At 42.1% G+C, this 19,435-nt stretch overlaps 1 protein-coding gene and 1 long non-coding RNA gene across 2 annotated transcripts; both read right to left on the reverse strand.

Moving 5' to 3' along the window:
* Positions 1–570: 570 nt before the first annotated feature.
* NANS (N-acetylneuraminate synthase) lies at positions 571–10,424 on the reverse strand. Its single transcript, XM_009561649.2, has 6 exons — positions 10,226–10,424; positions 8,557–8,772; positions 5,108–5,207; positions 4,689–4,843; positions 3,395–3,661; positions 571–2,281 (listed from the first exon to the last, which is right to left on the reverse strand). Exons 1-6 carry the CDS (start codon positions 10,355–10,357, stop codon positions 2,072–2,074), a joined length of 1,080 nt encoding a protein of 359 aa, XP_009559944.1. The 5' UTR covers positions 10,358–10,424; the 3' UTR covers positions 571–2,071.
* A 3,988-nt stretch (positions 10,425–14,412) lies between these two features.
* On the reverse strand, positions 14,413–18,399 carry LOC128850464 (uncharacterized). Its single transcript, XR_008447873.1, has 3 exons — positions 17,767–18,399; positions 17,058–17,117; positions 14,413–14,886 (listed from the first exon to the last, which is right to left on the reverse strand). It is a non-coding gene; the product is annotated as an uncharacterized LOC128850464 (long non-coding RNA).
* Between the last annotated feature and the right edge of the window lie 1,036 nt (positions 18,400–19,435).

A 19,435-nucleotide genomic window follows, 5' to 3' on the forward strand; every position in this document is an offset into this window, starting at 1 on the left:
CTCCTCTTGCCTTTAAGATGGTATTTTATCCTTAAGTGAACTCTGGCACGGTTAAAGAACAGTTCCCTAATGGGACACAGAGCCACAAAGCCAAATAACCATGAGGAAACCCTGCTGCTTGCTGAGTTACAGGTGAGCAGTGCTACACTGGCCACCATATTTCACCCAGCTACCTATTAATAACCCTTTCCCTGAGAGTCACCACCAAGAACAGTATAACAGGTTGCTAGGGAAAATGGTCAGATCAGATTTGGAAGGCCACTGCAAGATACGTGTACACAGTACCGCACATGCGCTCTGTAGGCAGCATATGCAGTTGTCTTCAGCTGCCTCTGTTCTCATCTGATAGAGGCACTTTTTGAAGAATGGGAGGTTCTTACTTGTGGCTGTACTCAATCGTGTAAATCTATCAGACGGGTTGTAAGTTTCTGTGTACTTGAAACAGGTCAGGTAATCTTATGGGGTTCAAATACCAAAGGACCTGGATTCATCACTGACAAAGGCAAAGTCTGACCACGGGTTGAAATGCAACAGAAATCATTTGTTTTATAAGCTAAATTTATTCATCAAATTTGAAATGAGAAAGAAGATTTTTTTTAACAATTTTTTTTTAACATAAGGCAAGCATATTGCATCAATCAGAACCCACATATGGTCAAGCACATGATTCAAAGAATCTCCCTCCCAGTTTATAGATAGAAATACAGTCTCCTCAGAACTGCAGAAGGGTAAACATTTTAAAAGTAAACAGCTCACAGGTACAGAAACACCACTATCAAACTCCAGGCAATTATCACCAACTCATGAGCCAGAGGTAGCAAGTTCCAAACACCCATCACTAGTAAATGATTCCACCACCCAAAATGCAGATGAATTATACCAGAGCAGTTCTGAGCTGAGCTAACTGAGGGATGCCTGGTTTGCAGCTGCTGCCACATAGCTCCTTCCTGGACAAAGGGAAGAGCGGCAGCCTGAGAGGAGAAGCACTACATTTCTTACTTGAAGCGTGAGAAGTTGTGATGCAAAAGTAGCAGAGTACTAACTACCATTCTGAAGCATAGAGATGTGAACTAATTAAGCAGCCAGCCTCAGCTACCTCAAATAGTGTTGGGGTAAAAACCACCCAACTAACCCAGTACATTTTCTCGCTGGTAAAGGAAGGAGGCTGCTGAATGTTCATTGGCATTTCGTTTCCTACCTAAGAAGGTCCAAACAGAGGTATACAAATGTCCTGCAGAATTGATATAGCTGCTTCTGACATTTTTTTGAAGCATAGGTTATTTCCACTGATTCATGTCAGATCTATTTCCCTTCCCACTTAATCTGTCTGGCTTGCCCCCTTGCCTTTCAGTTCACAAAAAGGCTCTTTCTCTTGCCCCTTAAATGGGACCTTTCTACATACCCAGTCTGCTTCCTTTCTTGGTACTGTTTCTAGAGAACGTAGTTTTCTCAAGGAGCTAATTTTACCCACAGTGCAGACTCCTGAAATGCACTGCTTTATCTTGAGAGTTTTTCTCTTAAGGCTTTCTTCTCGAGAAAAAATCCATCAGGCTACACATTAGGGTATCTGTTCTGTACGGTTTCTGTAGTTTTCTGTTCAGTGTATGTAAAATTTCACTTATCTGTATTTAACTCCAACTAGCATCTTGTTATCACAGGGGTTGAGGAAAACCACAGAAAAGAGAGGAAAATCAAAAGATACAGTATTAGAACAATTCAAACTTTGAATTATTATAATTTATTGTCATTTATTATTTATCCCCAAAATGGAAGCTGGAAAGCAGCAGACTGTAGTCTTAGATTTGGCAAAACTCCAAATTAATCTACATTAAGTGGAATGGAAAAATAAGAAGCATGGTATATTCTACACATAATGTTATCATGTCGAATAAAATTCATAATTTATACCAGTTGCTGCTTAAACTTCCTGCTATTAAGAACCTGATAACCCTTAACATGCTTGTATCCCCATAATGACACCCCTTTCTTCTAATCTACCATGCTGTTATACTTAAATATCGTGCAGTAGTGCAGTACTGCATCATGAAATATGGAATAGAGTGCTTTAGCTTTAGCACTTCACTTTTTTGACGTGATTTTCCACTGCTTGCTCAGTGATGGTTTCATCTTCTTCAATGTTCATTTTAACTTTCTGGCCCACCAGATCGAAGATGGCTTCTGGGGGATATCCCTTAGGCTCTCCCACCTTCACCGTCAGCATGTCAAGTGTCAGTATTGTACCTTCAGGAATTGCAACTTTTGCCACAACAGACTTTCCCAGCTACAGTGGAAAAATTAAAAGGAAAACATTTAAGTCAAACACATTCCTAGGCTTAGTATACCAAAAAAGGCTAGAAAATATTCTGCAATTACTTGGGAGCAGGTTGTGTGGAACTGCACTCCCCATTACTTCTTATTCCAAATGAAGGTTGAATTAGCACGGAAACCCTCACTGTGACTAGTCTGCTGGGAACATCCAGATCCCTTCTGAAACAGGATAACAGCTTACTGGAATTTTTCAGAATCAGAATGGAGGGAAACTGATTAGGCAGACTAGTATTCTAGCTTAGTGTAAAATCATTTTGTATACAGTCACGGAGACCTATAACACCTTTTACTATTACTGAATAATTAACTTTGCACTGGGCACTGGTGAGGTCACACCTCAAATCTCATGTTCAGTTTCGGGCCTCTCACTCCAAGAAAGACATTGAGGTCCTTAAGCTTGTACAAAGAAGGGCAACGAGGCTGGTGAAAGGTCTGAAGAACAAGCTTTATGAAGGGTGACTGAGGGAACTAGGGCTGTTTAGTCTGGAGAAGACAAGGCTCATGGGAGACCTTACTGCTCTTTACAACTACCTGAAGGGAGGTTTTGGTGAGGTAGGTGTTAGTCTCTTTTCCCAAGTAATGAGTGATAGGACGAGAGGAAACAGCCTCAGGTTGTGCCAGGGGAGGTTTAGATTGGATATTAGCAAGTATTACTTCACCAAAAGAGTTGTCCACCATTGGAAGAGGCTGCACAGGGAAGTGGTTGAGTCACCCACCACCCCTGCAAGTGCTGACGTGGTGCCTAGGGACATAGTTTAGTGGTGGATTTGGCAGTGTTAGGCTAACAGTTGGACTCTGATCTTAAGTCTTTCTCCGTCTAAGTGATTCTATGATTCTCTCAACTTTGTTAACCAGTGGATGACATATATGAAACTCCACAGAAAACGACAGTTCTACTCTAACATTACAGTGCGCTAAACAAACACTTTGCATGCTGCTACTCAGCAGCAAAAATTTTGAGTGCAGAGGCAGAAACATTGCTGCAAGCTGTTTTTCCGAATAAAGAGTTATTAGCTATAAGTCTCTAAATAAGTTTCAGCTATACATAAATCAAAAGCATAGTTACCTTATCCTTGCAAGCCATTTCACAGGGTAAGAGTTGTTTGACTGGAGAGCCCATTGCTTCTTCCACAGTTCGGATGGCTTTCACTAACTCTGCCAATTCATTTGGCTCCAGAGATGCTTGGTGGTCACTACCTTTCCATGTTTTGTCGAGAGTCACATGGCGTTCCACTATTTTTGCACCCAAAGCAACAGCTGCCACTGAAATGGCTATGCCAGTTTCATGCCCCGAATAGCCAATGGGTATATCAGGAAAAGCTGACTGATAGGCCTTGAATCATAACAGAATTGGTCTGAATTACCAAGGTAGCAATTTCAAAGACAAAGCAAATTTAACAGTGATAATTGCAATAAAAAACATAGACAAATACTGTGCCACAAAACAAGCAGTAGGTTATGGTGAGAGTTATTTTCATTTATATTGAACAAGTCACTCTGCATTACCGAACATCATTTTTTAAGAATTTCACTATCATTATCAATACTGACAAGGAAAAGGAGGTATGTTCTATTCGACAACTTCTCTTATACTTTCCTTTTTAAGTTAGTTTACTCTTCAAGATCTTCTAAGCCTACATCACTGTATGTTACAGTAATAAAATAGTGCTCTATTTTCACCCAAGAATCCAACGGACTGGTTAAACTGTATCCAAAGCAGATTTTTTCAGCCCTGTATTTAAAATCGGAAGCAATCCTTTCAACTACAGACAGGGGACAGCCACGCAGTCCTAAAAACAATTAAATGCTGCCATCTCCCATTCTACTAAAGATAACACCCTACGTGTGCACAAAGCCAGGCAAGTGTTTGAACACCAGCCAGTTTAGGAAAATTCTCTTCCGTTAGCTATCGGGCATATCCAAATAATATTTTTAGTGAAGGAAACTATAGAATAGCCTAATCCATTTTCTTCATTGCTCTGATATTCACATTAAATGTTTTTAACAAATTTTCTGGTCTAGCCCCCCCATTTGGAATTACATTTTCAATTCCACGCACTTTAATGGTAACAGTCTACATAATTTTTCTTCTCACTACAAAGCACAGGGTTAACCTGTTAACCATATGTCATATCTTTTTATAATTGTGAATACTCAAGTAATATCTTTTATCATATTCCTCAAAGCTGAGTTATTGTAAAAGAGGATCTTTAACACTTGCATGAATTATGGGAACATGATACATCATCTAACTCCTCAGAAGCAAATTCCAGCATGCCTAAGACCTGAAAATATAACTCAAAGTGCTTTAGCACTTCTCTGGTGCCCTACCCAAAGCCCGCGCTGGGTTATTTACGGACCGATATAACACGGAGATTGACATCCTCTGGCTGGAGTGGGTATGCACTGGTACATTGCAGGAAGCAGAAGTTTGGATTGATGGGCTTCACAATCTGATAAACCTGATGCATTGTGTTCATTGACTGCATCCCACTGGAAATCACCATTGGACGACCTAGCCATTAGAAAACATGCATATATTTTGTCCTAGGTCTGTAAGAAAGCTACACAAGATTAAACTCAATTCTTGAAGTCAATTAATCAGTAGAAAAGGAAGCTGGGTGAACCCTTTCCCCCCCCCGCCAAGTTTGAGGGTGATTTTTTTTTTTCTAAAGGTACTTTAGGTTATTTTCCAAAATCAATTGGAGGAAAGATATACTAACCGATGTTCTGAAACACAACAATGTTTACCAAGACAGCTCAAAAAGAAAACGCTTACCCTTCTTTGCAGTCTTTTCCAAATATGGAAAATTGTTTGTATCTCCTGATCCTACTTTGAAAAATGGAACATCCAATTCATGTAGAAATTCCACAGCCATCTACAAGGAAATCACTGCATTTAAACAAAATACTTCATCTGGATCAAAGATAAAAAACTACCATGCTGGGAAATAAACAACCCTGCAAAACAGCAAATCCAAAGCTTAAGTAAATAGGTCTTATATATATATGTGTATATATATAAATGCACCTCCCCCCAAAACACACTGCTCCTGAAACAACACTTACTGTTCTGAGGGTATTAGTTTCTGACTTCCCTGCAGGTGAAGTATTATTGAGGTGCCTTCTTTGATATCTCTATTACTTTCCACAGGTTTTTGACTAGGATTCCTGTCTCAGGGCAGTCTCTTCGGTTTCCCAGCCACAGCTGGTCAAGCCAGATGTAGGTACATCTGCTTAGTACAGGTGAGCTCCACTGCTCTTCTAACTTCAAGATAAGATCGCAGATCTCAGCATTCTTGCTTTTTATTTGGCACTACCAGAGAAAATGACTACCTGCAGATATGTAGGCAGATTTCAAGAAGAAATGTACTGAAGATATGTAGGCAGTCTTCCTGCAAGTCAGAAATACTAAACCACAAACAAGGTGTTTAAAACTACAGGTAGTTTCCCTGAAAAGATCTGTCACTCTGAAAAACCGCATGAATATATGGAATAAGCACCTGAAAGAAAGTGCCTGAAGAGAGAAATGCAAAAAGGATTTGCTTCTAGGACAGATACCAGGAAATAAATATAAAATATGCCAAAGAAAATACTCAAAACAATTTATTCAAATGTTAATTATACTATGCCTTCTAAAAAATATGTGTGCTACATTGAAGATGATTAAGGAATTATTGGAGGCTCAAAGAAAATCAGTATTGCACTGCTAAATGGCCTTAAAATTAATACTTTTAAGGAAGAAAATCATAAACCTATCACAGGCAAAATATAATGAAATCCTCTACTCACATGCAGGGGAAGCAGTTAGCTACCTAACTTTGTTCCCCTTCAATCACCCACAAACACTTTTAATTTCTTCAGCTCACTACTTGTTGCAGTCAAACTTATTTAGTGCCAGAGAAAAAGTGCTTACGTCCAAAACAGAATCACATCTTCACTCTGATTTTTCTATCATAATACGATGCAGATGCAGTTTCTTGTACGTCAGATGCATAACATCTCTTTAATATAGTTTATTCACTAAGATTTATTGTGCATGGAGAGAAGACAATGAATACAATGTATTAATCTGAGGAGATTGCACAAAATTAAATATGACAAATACACCTCATATCAAAGAGCACTCTTCATTAAATTATGTTTTGAAAACTGACAGTTCTTCTGTAAGAGATTCAAGGAACAGGAAGTAATCTCAAGTAATAGTGATAACATTAAAGGGAGTGGTTCAACAGGATTCTGTTTTGTCTCCAGTACACACTGGAATAGAGTAGATAAAGGAATTACTCATAGCCTTTATATTTACTTTACGCATCACTTAATTGATTTTTCTCATATGGTAAACACAGAATCTAACCTCTTTGACGTACCTGGAGTTCCAGAGATTGTGTTAAATTTACAGAAGCTTATGTATTCTCAAGAATTTATTACATGTCAATGCAATGTTTGCTTGAAGTTCCAAACCCATGTCTTGCAGAAATGTCACCAGAAAAATTAGGAGCTGTGTAATGTAATTACTATTCAAAAAGGAAGGTGCAAACATGTAGCACTACTGTTAATTAGCTGATGAGGCCACACACAAAGCAGCACAGAAAAAGAGGGATCCCAGAGGAGGAAAGTGATCCCAGCTGCTGCAAAAGGTGCTCTGCATTGCACCATGGCCTTTAGAAGCTGGAGGTTTTAACATCAAAGAAAGAGAATGGTATTTCCCCCTGGCAAAAGACACATGTGTCTTTAAGAACCCAAATATAGACATCCAAGACTACTGGCTTGAATTACTTTTGTCTTCATGGAGTAGGTAGTGTTCCCTCAGCAGGTCTCCTAGACAGTAAAAGAAATACCACAATACCCTCTTTTCACAGATCTATTTCTGAGTCTATAGCATCAGGCTATGGCAACACATGCAGAACACCTTTTTGGCCTGTCAGACATCTGAAGTAAATTTTTGTGGCATCTGGTGCTCAAATCATCTCAGCTGAGCACAGCAATTCAAGGATTTTGGTCAACAGGACAGTAAATTGATAGAAGCAGTCAGAATGACCAGAGGAATAGGAAAGGTAGCATAAAAAGTTTGAAGGATTTGAAATGACTTAGTCCAGAGAATACAAAACAGAAAAGAAACGTGATAATGGTGTTCAAATACACAGAGAGGAGATACAAGGGAAGTATGAACTTTAATGTCAGATGAGGCAGCACAAGAAATATGAGAAAAGATACTAAGCTGATATAAGGAACTCTCTCTAATGGTAATGAGAGTGAGGCATTGAACAGATCACCTTAAAACATTAAATAAATTCCTTCATTGTCCCATCCTGGATCACGCTGTTTGCAGAAAAACAGGGACATTGCTTATGCTTGCCTTATGCAAGAGTGTCTATCTTACTTCTGGAGGATGTCTTTCAGTTTGGTTCTCTATATTTTCTAGGCTCAAAGAAAAGTAAAACAATTTGTAATCTCTGGTCTGTCAAGAGGTTTAACTGTTACCTGATCTTTCCAATTTACACTTTTCCATTGAACACTCATTTGTTAGTACTGTAACTGACATCATTTTGAGACAGGAAACATGCAAGTGTTAAAGAAATATAATCCTCTTAAGCTGAACAGCATTAGATGAGATTCATATAGTTTACAAGCTGGTGATTGACTGTTCAAGAGTCCACTGACAAAAATCAGTAAATTCTTCAGGACTAACAGGGCAAGATGGAGACCCTCTCCATGAGATTAGTAAAAGACAAGGAATATAAGCATTTCAGCTGCTTAGAACACCAACTGGGGTCTAGTAAACAAAGAAAAGCGTTTTTAAAAAAAAAAGGAAATAATAGGTATTAAATTGAGAAAGAAATCTGCTTTAAAGACAGTGGAAGGTCTGAAGTGCTTGGAGGCAGTATACAAGACACCACGGGATCACGGTGAGAATGCAGTCTTGATCTAAACCCTCAAAGTCTTGATTGTTTATGGAGTTCAGCTGAGGCCTTGAATTTCATATGATTTACTGTGCACCAATACCACAGCATGGATGGCAGGTTTTCCAAAATGTTCAGCCATCTACCCACCCACTGTAAAGAAACAAGTGAACTGTCAGAAGTACAACTACTGTAGTTTCCTCATTTAGAAATTCAACACTCACACATGTAGTATTCTTTTCACTCAAGAAGTAGCATACCTAAGGAATAACCAACATAAAACAAGGGCCAGACTTTGCCTGTTATTCCAGTATGGCTTACATACCTCATCCATGCCAGAAGCTGTGAAGAAAATGCCAATCTCTTCTGCATATTTCTTGAGCTCTCTATATTGGTCATGACTAAACTCCAAGTGGTGCTTGTGCTCCCCGTAGGTCTTTCCCCAGGAATGTTTAGAGGTATAGGGCCTTTCTAAGGCTTTCTTGTTGAATTTGTACTCCAGTTCACTCTTCTGGAATTTAGCACAGTCTGCTCCACAGTCCTGCAAAACAAGCGGGGGCATACTGAGCAGAAGTGCAAGTAAAAATGCATTCAGGATCCTAAGTTTGAACACAAGGATTGTGGAACTAATACACATCACTTGCAGTGTAGTCTTCTTATTATCATCATAGCAACCACAGGAATGGTATGAGGATCTGCACACACGTGCGCCCTTCTGTTTCAAAATGCCTGTATACTCAGTAGAGCAGCAGTCTAGAAATAAGCAGTATTAAAACACCAAACTGAACTGCCTCTTGCTATGCATGCTACTCATTTGAGGAACTTATTTCTACAGTGCTTTCTAACTTCAGCTGCCATAATTTCACATGAAAACAACTGACAGACTTCTGTAGAACTAGGAGCACAAATCTGACAGTTCTTTGAAGCAACACAAATAGTGAAGTTAAGTTCTAACTGCACTATTCCATACTTGTACCACAGCCACAGATCTGAATACATTATGCCATGGCTACTCCTTCAGTGATGATATCGCATTTTCTAACACAGGTATACCTAATGTATGTAATACCCCATTTTACAGCAGCTCATCTGTCTTACTGGATGAAATAAGTATTAACTCCAAAAGACCTAACACAATCAACTCAAATTGTTTGCCTCTGTCAAGAGGCAGTTCAGCAGTTACTTGATTCTTCCCATGTTCACAAATATCTCATGACACAACTGAGGGACTCCCGCGCCCCTCAGGGACTGCAGTCAATGTCTGTCTGTGTGCGCACCGTGAACGAGGCAGGGGCTTCCTGAGAGCGAAGGTGATGTAGTAATGGGCTGTGAGGTACAAGTCATGGGAGCTGTAAGCAAGCGCCGGCTTTGCTGGCCCTCACCAACGACTGTCTCCTTGCTTTAAAGATTCCTCGGCCCGTTCCCGTAGCTGATGCCCTGTGCGCGGGCTGGGCTCCATGCTGCCCCTGACACCTGTTGGAGCCCTGGGGCTCCCGCACCCATCACTGCCCGGCCCACCCGCGGGAGCAGGGCTGCCCAGCCGAGAAGGAAGCATGGAAGAAAGTGTAGAAGGAGGAAGGCGAGGAGGAAGCGAAAGGGAAGGCGAGAAGGAAGCAAAAGCGAAGGCGAGAAGGAAAAGAGAAGGAAGGCAAGATGGAATACACGAGGTCGTGAAGAGCGAGGAGGAAGGCAAGAAGAAAAATAGGAGGCTAGAAGGAGGTGAGAAGGACGGCGACGAGGAAGTGGAGGAGGGAGGGAGGAGGAAGGCGAGGAGGAAGGTGAGGAGGAGGCAAGAAGGAAAAGAGAAGGAGGTGAGGAGGAAGGCAAGGAGGATGTGGAGGGGGACTCGGAGGCAAGAGGGAGCGAGAAGGAAGCAGAGGAGGAAAGCGGAGAAAGGAACAAGAAGGGAGGGAGGAAGAAGCGGAGGCGGAAGCAGAAGCGGAGGCGGAAGCGGAGGTGGAAGCTGAGGGCCCCGCCCTGTGCCCCGCGCACACCTTGGCCATGCGGATCATGCGCTTGGCGATGTCCAGGTCTCCCTGGTGGTTCTGCCCGATCTCGGCGATGATGAAGCAGGGCTGCTCGCCGCCCACGCGGCGCCCGGGGCACAGCTCGAACTCCCGCGACATGATGGCTCCCCGGCCGCCCGGACACACGCTCGGGCACACAGACACACTCACTGCGCCGCCGCCACAGCCAATCCGCGCCGCGCCGGGCGGGGCAAAGCGCAATGGGGCCTCCCCGCGGCGCCGCTCCCTGCGCGGCCGCCAGGGGGCGCCTCTGCCAGGCCGGGTTGCCCAGAGCCCAACCGGCCTGACCTTAAACGGGCTGAGAGCTGGGGTTGTTCACCCTGGAGAAGGCTCCGAGGAGAACTTTGAGCGACCTTCCAATACCTGAAGGGGCTACAAGAAAGCTGGGAGGGGGGGCTGTTTACAAAGGCACAGAGTGATAGGACGAGGAGGAACGGATATAAACTGGAGAGGGGCAGATTTAGGCTTGATATAAGGAAGAATTTCTTCACTATGAGGGTGGTGAGGCACTGGCACAGGTTGCCCAGGGAAGCTGTAGCTGTCCCATCCATGGAGGTGTTCAATGCCGGGCTGCAATGGGCTCTTGGGAAGCCTGATCCAGTGGGAGGTGTCACTGCCCATGGGGTTGGAACTAGGTGATCTTTAAGGTCCCTTCCAACCCAAACTATCCTATTATTCTGTGGTTCTATGATTCTATGATCTCCAGGGATCATAAGGTCTCCTCAGAGCTTTCTCTTCTCCAGGCTGAACAACCCCAACTCTCTCAGCTTGTCCTGTATGGGAGGTGCTCCAGCATGTGTATAAACTTCCCGAAATTTTGTGCATACCAAAAATGCTGGCAAATAAAACACTCTGACTCATTTTGGAGTTCTAGAAAGCAAGCATCCTTTATCCAGTCTCGGCAACATGCGGGAGTCATCTCCATCAATCATATGCAACGATACAAAAGCTGGTTACAGAATGTATTTCCCACTTACATGCATATGTATAAATATTCCCAGAAATCTTATGCATATTCTCTTACTTTCCAAGGTCTAATTTTAAAGTTATGAAACTTTGCAACAGTCAAAAGTCTTGTTAATTTGGAGCTGGCTCCAGCTCTGCCTGATCTTGGCTGTGAGATATGGAAAGGCTCCAAAAAAAGGTGGTTACAGAAGAAGAGACATCTGCTCAGTGCCAATCATACTTCATAGAAAACATTATCATCTTCAAAGAACAATGTCTGGAAAACACCGTTTTAAAGAAAACAGCCTATCAGAGGGACATTCTGTCTAACTTTCAAAAAATACAATTCTTAGATGAAACTTAACTCAACTTTAGCTTAAATAAAAAATATTCCACTTTTTGCAATAGTAACTACTTCTTGCATCATCTTGTATCTTGATAATAAAAAATCTTTCTACAAATACATTAACAAGAAAAGGAGGAGTAGGGAGAATATTCAGTCCCAATTGGATACGGAAGGAACAACAGTGACAAAGGATAAGGACAAGGCTGATGTACTTAACGCTTTCTTTGCCTCAGTCTTTAATAGCAAGGAAAGTTGTTCCCTCTATGTACAAACCCAGGAGTTAGGGGGGCAGAATGAGGATCCCATGATCCAAGAGGAGGCGGTTAGAGACTTGCTTGCCCACCTAGACACCCCCAAGTCTATGGGGCCGGATGGGATCCACCCAAGAGTATTGAAGGAGCTGGCGGATGTCCTTTCCAAACCCCTTTCCATCATCTTCCAGCAGTCCTGGCTGACTGGGGAAGTTCCACTAGACTGGAATCTGGCTAATTTTGTGCCCATCTACAAGAAGGGTTGCAGAGAGGATCCAGGGAACTACAGGCCTGTCAGTCTGACCTCAGTGCTGGGGAAAGTCATGGAACAGGTAATCCTGAGTGTTATCATGAAGCACATGCAAGAGAACCGGGTGATCAGGCCCAGTCAACATGGGTTTACAAAAGACAGATCTTGCCAAACTAACCTGATCACCTTCTATGACAAAATCACTTGACTACTGGATGTTCATGTAGTCTTCTTGGACTTCAGTAAAGCCTTTGACACAGTTTCTCACAGCATTCTGCTTCAGAAACTGTCAGCCTCTGGCCTGGACAGGCGCACACTCTCCTGGGTTGAAAACTGGTTGGATGGCCGGGCCCAGAGAGTGGTGGTCAATGGAGTTAACTCCAGCTGGAGGCCAGTTACAAGTGGGGTTCCTCAGGGCTCAGTACTGGGTCCAGCTCTGTTCAATGTCTTTATCAATGACCTGGATGAAGGCATTAAGTGCACCCTCAGCAAGTTTGCAGATGACACTAAGCTGGGTGGAAGTGTCGATCTGCTGGAGGGTAGGGAGGCTCTGCAAAGGGATCTGAACAGGCTGGGCTGCTGGGCCGAGACCAATGGCATGAGGTTTAACAAGGCCAAATGCCGGGTCCTGCACTTGGGGCACAACAACCCTATGCAGTGCTACAGACTGGGGGAAGAGTGGCTGGAGAGCTGCATGGAAGAGAATGACCTGGGGGTAATGGTTGACAGCCGACTGAACATGAGCCAGCAGTGTGCCCAGGTGGCCAAGAAGGCCAACGGCATCTTGGCTTGTATCAGAAATGGGGTCACCAGCAGGTCCAGGGAGGTTACTCTCCCTCTGTACTCAGCACTGGTGAGACCGCACCTTGAATACTGTGTTCAGTTCTGGACCCCTCACCACAAGAAGGATGTTGAGGTTCTGGAGCATGTCCAGAGAAGAGCAATGAAGCTGGTGAGGGGGCTGGAGAACAAGTTGTACGAGGAGTGGCTGAGAGAGCTGGGGTTGTTTAGCCTGGAGAAGAGGAGGCTGAGGGGAGACCTTATTACTCTCTACAACTACCTAAAAGGAGGTTGTGGAGAGGAGGGAGCTGGCCTCTTCTCCCAAGTGACAGGGGACAGGACAAGAGGGAATGGCCTGAAGCTCCGCCAGGGGAGGTTCAGGTTGGATATCAGAAAAAAATTCTTCAGAGAAAGAGTCATTGGGTACTGGCATAGGCTGCCCAGGGAGGTGGTCGAGTCACCTTCCCTGGAGGTGTTTAAGGAACGGGTGGATGAAGTGCTGAGGGACATGGTTTAGGGAGTGTTAGGAATGGTTGGACTCGATGATCCAGTGGGTCCTTTCCAACCTTGTGATTCTGTGATTCTGTGAAAAATTTCATGGAAAGGGTCATCGGGCACTGGAACAGCTGCCCGGGTAGGTGGTCGAGTCACCTTCCCTGCAGGTGTTTGAGAAACGGGTGGATGAAGTGCTTAGGGACATGGTTTAAGGGAGTGTTAGGAATGGTTGGACTCGATGATCCAGTGGGTCCTTTCCAACCTGGTGATTCTATGATTCTATTATTCTATGATGCTATGATCAGTGCTGCAATGCATCTGGGTCAAAACATGGGTGGCAAACCTTGGAGACTGTCTCACACACCACACTTGCCTGGTTTTAAAGAAGCCCCACTCCACTTGTCATGCCAAAATACGGATATATCATTTATTTCATAACTTCAAATAGATGGGCAGAAACAAGTTGTACCTTGTGCTTGGCCACGCAGTTGCAAAAATTCCTAATAAGTATTCAGTATACCCTTTGAGATTCATGCTTTTTATAACAAGGTGAGTTTCTTGTTTTATCCCATGCCAAAAAAAAATAGATTATTTTCCTGAGAAGAAGTGTGTTGATTATATTAACATAGTCTGAATTTGCATAGGTTACAGAATATAATCAAAGTGCCCCTAGCAGACAATGCTTAAATATGTTAACAATACATTGTAATTATATATATATATATATATATATATATATATATGACAATAATATGTAACAATGTATTACCCCCAAAATAATCACAGGTTCTTCATCTAACCTTGTTGGGGGAGGGGAGCCCCAGAGTCAAAGAACGAGTCCTCCTAGAGGTATGAATCAATGCTTGTTTGTTGTAACATCTGAGGGTCTATTTATACAGATAATCAGAGTACATGTTTCCATGGAATCAGAATATTTACAACATATTCTAATCGTAAAGTCACACTGTTAAACTACACACCCAGTTCCTATGCCTGGTTCTGACTTTACCAAGCCAGCCTCCTCATTCTCATGAGATAGCAAAGCTCTCAGAAAACATCACAACCTTGAAGCCTTATGCTTATTTTCTTTCCTTAGATAGAAGTGCAATGTTGCATCATGAAATTACACGGACTCGTTCTGGGATGCAGAGTGAGACACATTTATTCTCAGCCCGACTCCTTTTATGTTCTTCTCGATACAAATCATATAATAACTCTAAAACTTATGTCCAATCACAATTGTTAGTGTATAGCTATAAAACAATCAACTAACAGATCACCCTCCTATTTACTGCTAACTTAACATTATGTTTTGATACTTTCTTACCGCTATCAACAGGCAAGGCAGAAGCTAGCGGTTAAATATTTTGAAAGACTTATCTAAGCAATGTCACAATGCTCTATGCACTTGATTGTGTGTACTGAATTCTTGCTTTCTCATCCCACAGTTTCATTCCGTCAGGCGTAACAGCATCCTTCTCCCAAGGCCACTCTTGCTCCATCGACATATTTGAGCTTTCTCTGGAAACCCCCACAGTGCAGCTTTTGGAAACTAGAATTTCTGTTCAGTGAAAAATGTCAAGGCATTACACATTGTCAAGGAGATGCTCAGGAAAAATACTGAGAATTTTCAAACCAAATTATTTGAATGGATCAGAATGTTCTAGCTGACCGCATTCTGATTTTGCCGTAAAATACATAGACAATCAAAGTTAGGAAAAAAAAATAGAGGTATAAAACATACATGTACAATTTAACAACAATCAAAATGGGATATGTGGGTAAAAAATTCTTAGTTCCATTTCCCTTGAAGCAAAATGACTCAGAACAGAACATATTGTTGTGGTTTCAACTAAACACTGTTGTATAACAAAAAATGATTGTAACAACAGTGTTAAGTAACGCTACACGTACATAATTTCTTCCCAGACTGTTGCTTTCCTCGTGAACTATTTGCAACTTAGCTGTGACATTTTGTCCAAGATCACAGTAAGCTTCTTCCAGAGCTTTAAGGATAAAGAATATTGTAACGAGAATTGGTAGGCTTGAAATAAGAAGCTGGTTATTATGCTTGAGGAGCAATTTTCTGTGTGGATTAAAGCAGGTTCTGCAGGTAAGTTACACTAACAGAACATCTTAACAAGCAGCCTGTTTGCATTTGTTGCATGTAGTGTTTTATTGACCATAACCATTGGATAACAACATTTTAACTCCAAAAAAAAATTAAACAAGAACTATCTGTTTCAAGATAATGTTATCAGTTAGGAATTAAAACAAACATAGTCCACCCAGTTATAAGTCTGATTTAAAAAAATTTACTCCTTTTCCCCCTTCCTCCAGTTTTTTTTCTTGGCTGACACTGATAAGACTGGAAAACATTTAATTGCTTGTTTACTTACATTAATCACAGATATTTTTTCTTTTATAGAAATGTATGTCTTTGTTTGGAGAAAAATGATTAGTTAACAGCTCTGAAGAAAGAAATACTCTACTTCCGGATGTATTCACATGATGAGTTATTCCATACTCCCTCCATTCCTCCAGGGCATATACAGTTTATTTTCTTTCTTCTTCCAGTATCTCTTCTATACTTAAAAAAATTAAAAAAGAAGAAGGGCCTGGAAGAAATCTCTTGGACTCTAAACATAACTCCTAACCACTCAGGAGAGGCATTACTGGCAGTCAGGGGAGAGTGCAGCCACATCTCATGGAACCAGCTACATATAATCATTTACCATAGACTTTTCCTTCTAGTGAACATTTGGAAGGTCAGAAATGATCCCTGTTGAGATTGTTGTGGTATTTCCCTCTTTAAGAATTAAGAGACAATATCCAGGTGATGAATCAAGGACAAGGAAAGTGTGTAGATTGTTTTTCAGTCATCATCTTTGCCTCTTTTAGCATACTTAACCAAACAGTCAGCAGAAAATGTTCCCAAAAGGAATCTTGCCCCCATCTGTACCTAGTGCAGTGGAGGTGACTGTCATAAAGTCTATATATTCTGTGTTTTAAGAGATAGCAGGCTGAGAGTCATTCAACCTTTAGGGAAAAGAAAAACTGGTTCCCAAATTGAGTCAGTTCTGATTTGCCCTGTATTTGCCACTGAGTTGCTGGGTGATACTGGGCAAATCACTAAAACAAGCTTTTCACATCTAACTGCCAATATCAATACTTGATCTTATGGCTGGCTTATTCAAGGCTTTATGATTTAGTTTACAGCAAGTGTTGAATTCTTGCAGATACAAATCAATAGGAGAAGTGTGCACTAACCAACACAATATATGTAAATTAACTAACTGGTCTTAGGCACTGTCCCTCTAATCTTTTCCTTCAGTTCTACTCTGTACAGGCAGAGAAGGGAGGCATATGCACTCTGTAAACTGAGATCAGAGCAGGAATAATTCCCAGATTGCTGAGAGGTGTGTGAATGTTGACTTTCACTGTGTTTACAGGAACAGCTTTTCTCTGTGCATTTCTTCTGATTTTGCCTCTTCCTTTCAAAAAATCAGATGCTTGTAGGAAAATAAATGGTGATGGCATCAAAAAGCCAGACTTAGTTTTCCTTGTTTTCCTAAGAAAATGATCTGTGGGAAGTTACATGCTATTGTTTCACTATCAGAAAGACAACTATCTCTACACTTGATTTGTATGCAACTCAATCAGACACTCCACCTTCGATTATGAGAAAATTTGGAGCACCTTGTTAAACCTGCTGTAAGTGAATGATCCTACCATGCAGGAATCCTGAGGCTCTGCAACCAGAGAAAAAATCTGGACCAAGGAAGGCTTACCCTAGAAGGAGAAGCAACAGTTTAGGGAGCACTTAAACAAACAACAAGCTTAAGTCCCTGGGCCCTGATGTTTAGCACCCATGAGTGCTGAGAAAGCTGACTGATCTCATTCAGAGGCCACCTGATAACCTTTGAAAGGCCATGGCAATTGTAATTGTTCCTCAAGACTGGAAGAGTGCAAATGTCACACCTGTCTTCCAGAAGGGGAAAAAAAAGAATATCAGGTGAGTGGCAGGCAATGAGCTTCACATGAATCTGTTAGAAAGTGATGGAGCAATTAATCCTGGACACCATTTCCAACAACAGGAAGGACATGAAAGTGACCAGGAGAAGCCATCATGGACTTACAAAGGGGAAGTCATGCTTAACCAACCTGATAACCTCCACAGCAAGCTGACTGGCTTGTTAGATGAGTGGAGAGGAGTGGCATGGTTTTTACCTTGGCTTTAGTAGGGCTTTTAGCACTGCATTTCACAACATCCTAGTAGACAAGCTGACAAAGTATGTTTTAAATAAATGGACAGTGAGGTGCATTAAAAATCAGCTGAACAACCAGGCCCAGAAGTTGTGATAAGTGGCACAAAGTCAAGTTCAAAGCAAGACACCAGTTGTATGTCTCAGGGATTGATACTGGAGCAAATGCTGTTTACCTTCTTCATTAATGACCTGGATGATGGGGCAGAGTGCTGCTTCAGCAAGTTCACAGATGATACAAAACCAGGAGGAGTTGCTGTAACACCAGAAGGTTGTGCTGTGACTCAGAGGGACCTTCACAGAGCCTGCAGAACTGGGCAGAAAGGATTCTCATGAAGTTCAACAATGGCAAATGCAAAGTCTTCCACTGGGCTAAGAATAACTCCGGGCATCAATACAAGCAAGGAGCTAAGCAGATGGAGAGTAGCTCTGAAAAAATGACATTGGAGTCCTTGGGGACAAGAAGCTGACCACACATCACTGATACACCCTCATGATGGAGTCAGCCAACAACGTTGTGGGTTGCATTAGGAAGACCATTGCCAGCATGCCAAAGAAACTGATCCTTCCTCTGTACTCAGCATATCTGGAGTGCTGAGTCCAGTTTTGGGCCCACAGTATAAGAAAGACATGGACAAACCAAAGCGAGTCCAGGGCAGGACCACAAAGATGACTAAAGGACTGAAGCATCTTTCATGTGAGCAGAGACAGAGAGACGGAACTTTTCGGCCTGGAGAACCAATGACTCAAGGCGATATCAAAGTGTACGAATACCTCATGGGAAAAAATGAAGAAGAGAAAGCCAAGCTCCTTTCAGTAGTACCTAGTGACAGGACAGCAGACAACAGACACCAAAAAAAAAAAAAAAAAAAAGATAATTCTTCAATATGAACAAAGAAAACACTCTTTTTTTCACTGTGGGAGTGGTCAAATAGTGGAATAGGTTGTCCAGAGAAGTTGTGCAGCCTTCATCTGTGGAGAATACTCAACATTAAACTGGAAACAGTCCTAGAAATTATTCTCTTGCTGAGTCTGCCTGAGCAAGCATGCAGGTTGGACTAAACAGCCTAAGCAGTTCTGACTTATCTGCCACTTCTTTTGATAAAAATCTACCCTTAATGTCTAATTCCTTATAAAAAGCTCTACATTGCATTCTCTTCTCTGGGTCTGGGTTCTTTAGCCCCACTCAATCCCCAGTTCAAAATGAGGTTATACAATATTGTGTTCCCAAGACTTTAGTTTCATGGCTTTGCCTTTTCTGAAATTCATATTATTTCAAGTATCATTCCTATATTTGCAAACCTGCCTCTCCACACAACTCCTCCCTGATCTCTTGTTATGTTACTTCCTGCTTTCTGCTGTTCTGCTCTGTCAGTCTGTTGCCTCTGCTCTGTTCCATGTTGGTGCGGTTCTGTGCTTCCCTTAGACATGGAACAATCTCTGCGTCTTCTTATTCAGAGTCTTCTTGAATACCAAGCACTGCTGTGGTTAGAGATAGCTGTAACAGCAATGAAAAGTAGCAGTACCGCACTACATGTTTATTAGTTGTAGGTACAATTCTCACTTTTACTTTCTTCTCCTGGGTGTTCTTTGGAAAGCAGCGGCAGCTCTTGGCAGGTGCAGCCATCCTGAGGAGGACCCAGGAGGATTATGGTTTATTAAGGAAAGATTACGACTTCCTAAGGGCCAGGCTGGCTGAAGACAAAGGGCTGGGCTTTCCAGCTGTTGAAACCTCCATTCTCTATTCCCACTACCTCAGTGCTGCTTGGGGAGGAGGTAGAGAATTGTTGCCAGGCGCACAGTCCTGAAAGATGTGGGTTCCCAGCCAATAAGGATGACCACAAA

Source organism: Cuculus canorus, chromosome Z (assembly GCF_017976375.1).
Source record: "Cuculus canorus isolate bCucCan1 chromosome Z, bCucCan1.pri, whole genome shotgun sequence".
NCBI classification, from domain to species: domain Eukaryota; kingdom Metazoa; phylum Chordata; class Aves; order Cuculiformes; family Cuculidae; genus Cuculus; species Cuculus canorus.

What these genes read in the sequence shown, in the direction of transcription:
- NANS (XM_009561649.2), bottom strand. Translation starts at nt 10,357, where the DNA reads ATGTCGCGGGAGTTCGAGCTGTGCCCCGGGCGCCGCGTGGGCGGCGAG. An exon ending in GCATGATCCGCATGGCCAAG is followed by an intron (nt 8,773 to 10,225) that starts GTGTGCGCGGGG and finishes CTTGTTTTGCAG; the next exon opens with GACTGTGGAGCAGACTGTGC. An exon ending in CAGCTTCTGGCATGGATGAG is followed by an intron (nt 5,208 to 8,556) that starts GTATGTAAGCCA and finishes ATTTCCTTGTAG; the next exon opens with ATGGCTGTGGAATTTCTACA.